Genomic DNA, 1,391 nt, shown 5'->3' on the forward strand with positions numbered 1-1,391 from the left:
GCTCGCTTCGCATGCGAGAGGCACGGGGTTCGATTCCCCGCACCTCCAAATTTGTCACCTTTTTCTCCATTTTCTTTTCTGCGACATTTTACGTTCGTTTGTTTGACTTTAATCCCGTCGACGCCGTAAGCGGTTCAAAATTTCCACCCCATATCACTTACTGTACACCAACATGCACGCGAACATACGTCCCAAACTAACAGTTCTTCGTTGTCCCAAACCACCTAACGGCCTCAAGTTCCTCATCTTTTATCTCCAAGAACACACAAAGCAAAACCCACCATTTTCCTCACTCAAAGCTTTTTCCCCCTTCCTCTTCGAAACGTTTCAAATCCATTTCCAGAAGCGAAACGAAAGCGAAACGAAATGACCTTGCTAAACTTGAGCTATCATCATCATCCATGGCTGTCCCATCTCTCCCACCCCTCTCTACTCCTCCCTCTTCCACTTCCAAACCACTTCAACACCACCACCACATCGAGCACCCACACTTTGCTCTCCAAGACTCTGACTTTGAACCTCTCCAAGACACCGAGGACCAGAGCTTCTCTCGGCGAGAGCGAAACCTCCTCCAGCGTCGCCGAGAACTCGGTCTCGGAGCTTTTGGACGCCGAACTGTTGAACCAGGTGTCTGCCGCTAAAGACGCCGAGGAAGCACTCCAGATGATCGCCGGAAGGTCCGACAGAAATGGCGGCGTCGTCGGAACTTCAGATTGCCAGCTGATCATCTCCGCCGCGCTCGACCGGAACAATCTTGACTTGGCTCTCTCTGTTTTCTACGCAATGCGTGCCAGTTTTGATCAAGGTAGTGTTTTCTTTGAAACTTATGGTTGTGTCAATGTTTGAACAAAAGGAAAGAAAATTGCAGTTCTATAGTTTGATTTTGGTGCTTGATTATGCTCTTATTGTCAAATATGAGAAGAAAACACACAGATTTAAGCGTTTGGCAATTTGCTTATATTTATGGATTAGGAGAAAGAGAGAAAATTCACTAGTAACAAGCACTATTGATGAGCTTAATATGAATACAAATTACAAATACAAAATCCAACTATCAAATCTTCTAAACTCAAAAGATTTCCTGATATAAAAATCAATAATAAAGGTAACTATATAGAAAATGTTAGCTTAAAACCGATATTTATCTCTATCATCTTGTCAAGAGTGAATTCGTTACAGTTTAGGTTGTGGATGACGAAGCAGGGGTAGCTGAAACTGGGACTTTTTTTGAGAGATGGAAGTGGTCTAGACCAGACGTTCGTGTTTACACATCACTAGTTCAGGGTCTAGCAGCTTCTCTAAGAGTTTCTGATGCTCTTAGAATTATCAACAACATTTGTCAAGTCGGAGTTTCTCCTGCGGAGGAGGTACTGTTTTCTGGGTTTTTTTTT

At 43.6% G+C, this 1,391-nt stretch overlaps 1 protein-coding gene across 1 annotated transcript; it reads left to right on the forward strand.

Moving 5' to 3' along the window:
• Window positions 1-264: 264 nt before the first annotated feature.
• On the forward strand, window positions 265-1,367 carry LOC112095135 (the record flags this gene model as incomplete). The annotated part of the gene is made up of 2 exons (XM_024176814.1): window positions 265-805; window positions 1,204-1,367. Coding segments are annotated over exons 1-2 (603 nt in total), but the record flags the coding sequence as incomplete, so codon positions are not given.
• Window positions 1,368-1,391: the final 24 nt, after the last annotated feature.

Source organism: Morus notabilis, unplaced genomic scaffold, assembly GCF_000414095.1.
Source record: "Morus notabilis unplaced genomic scaffold, ASM41409v2 C11408692, whole genome shotgun sequence".
NCBI classification, from domain to species: Eukaryota; Viridiplantae; Streptophyta; class Magnoliopsida; order Rosales; family Moraceae; genus Morus; species Morus notabilis.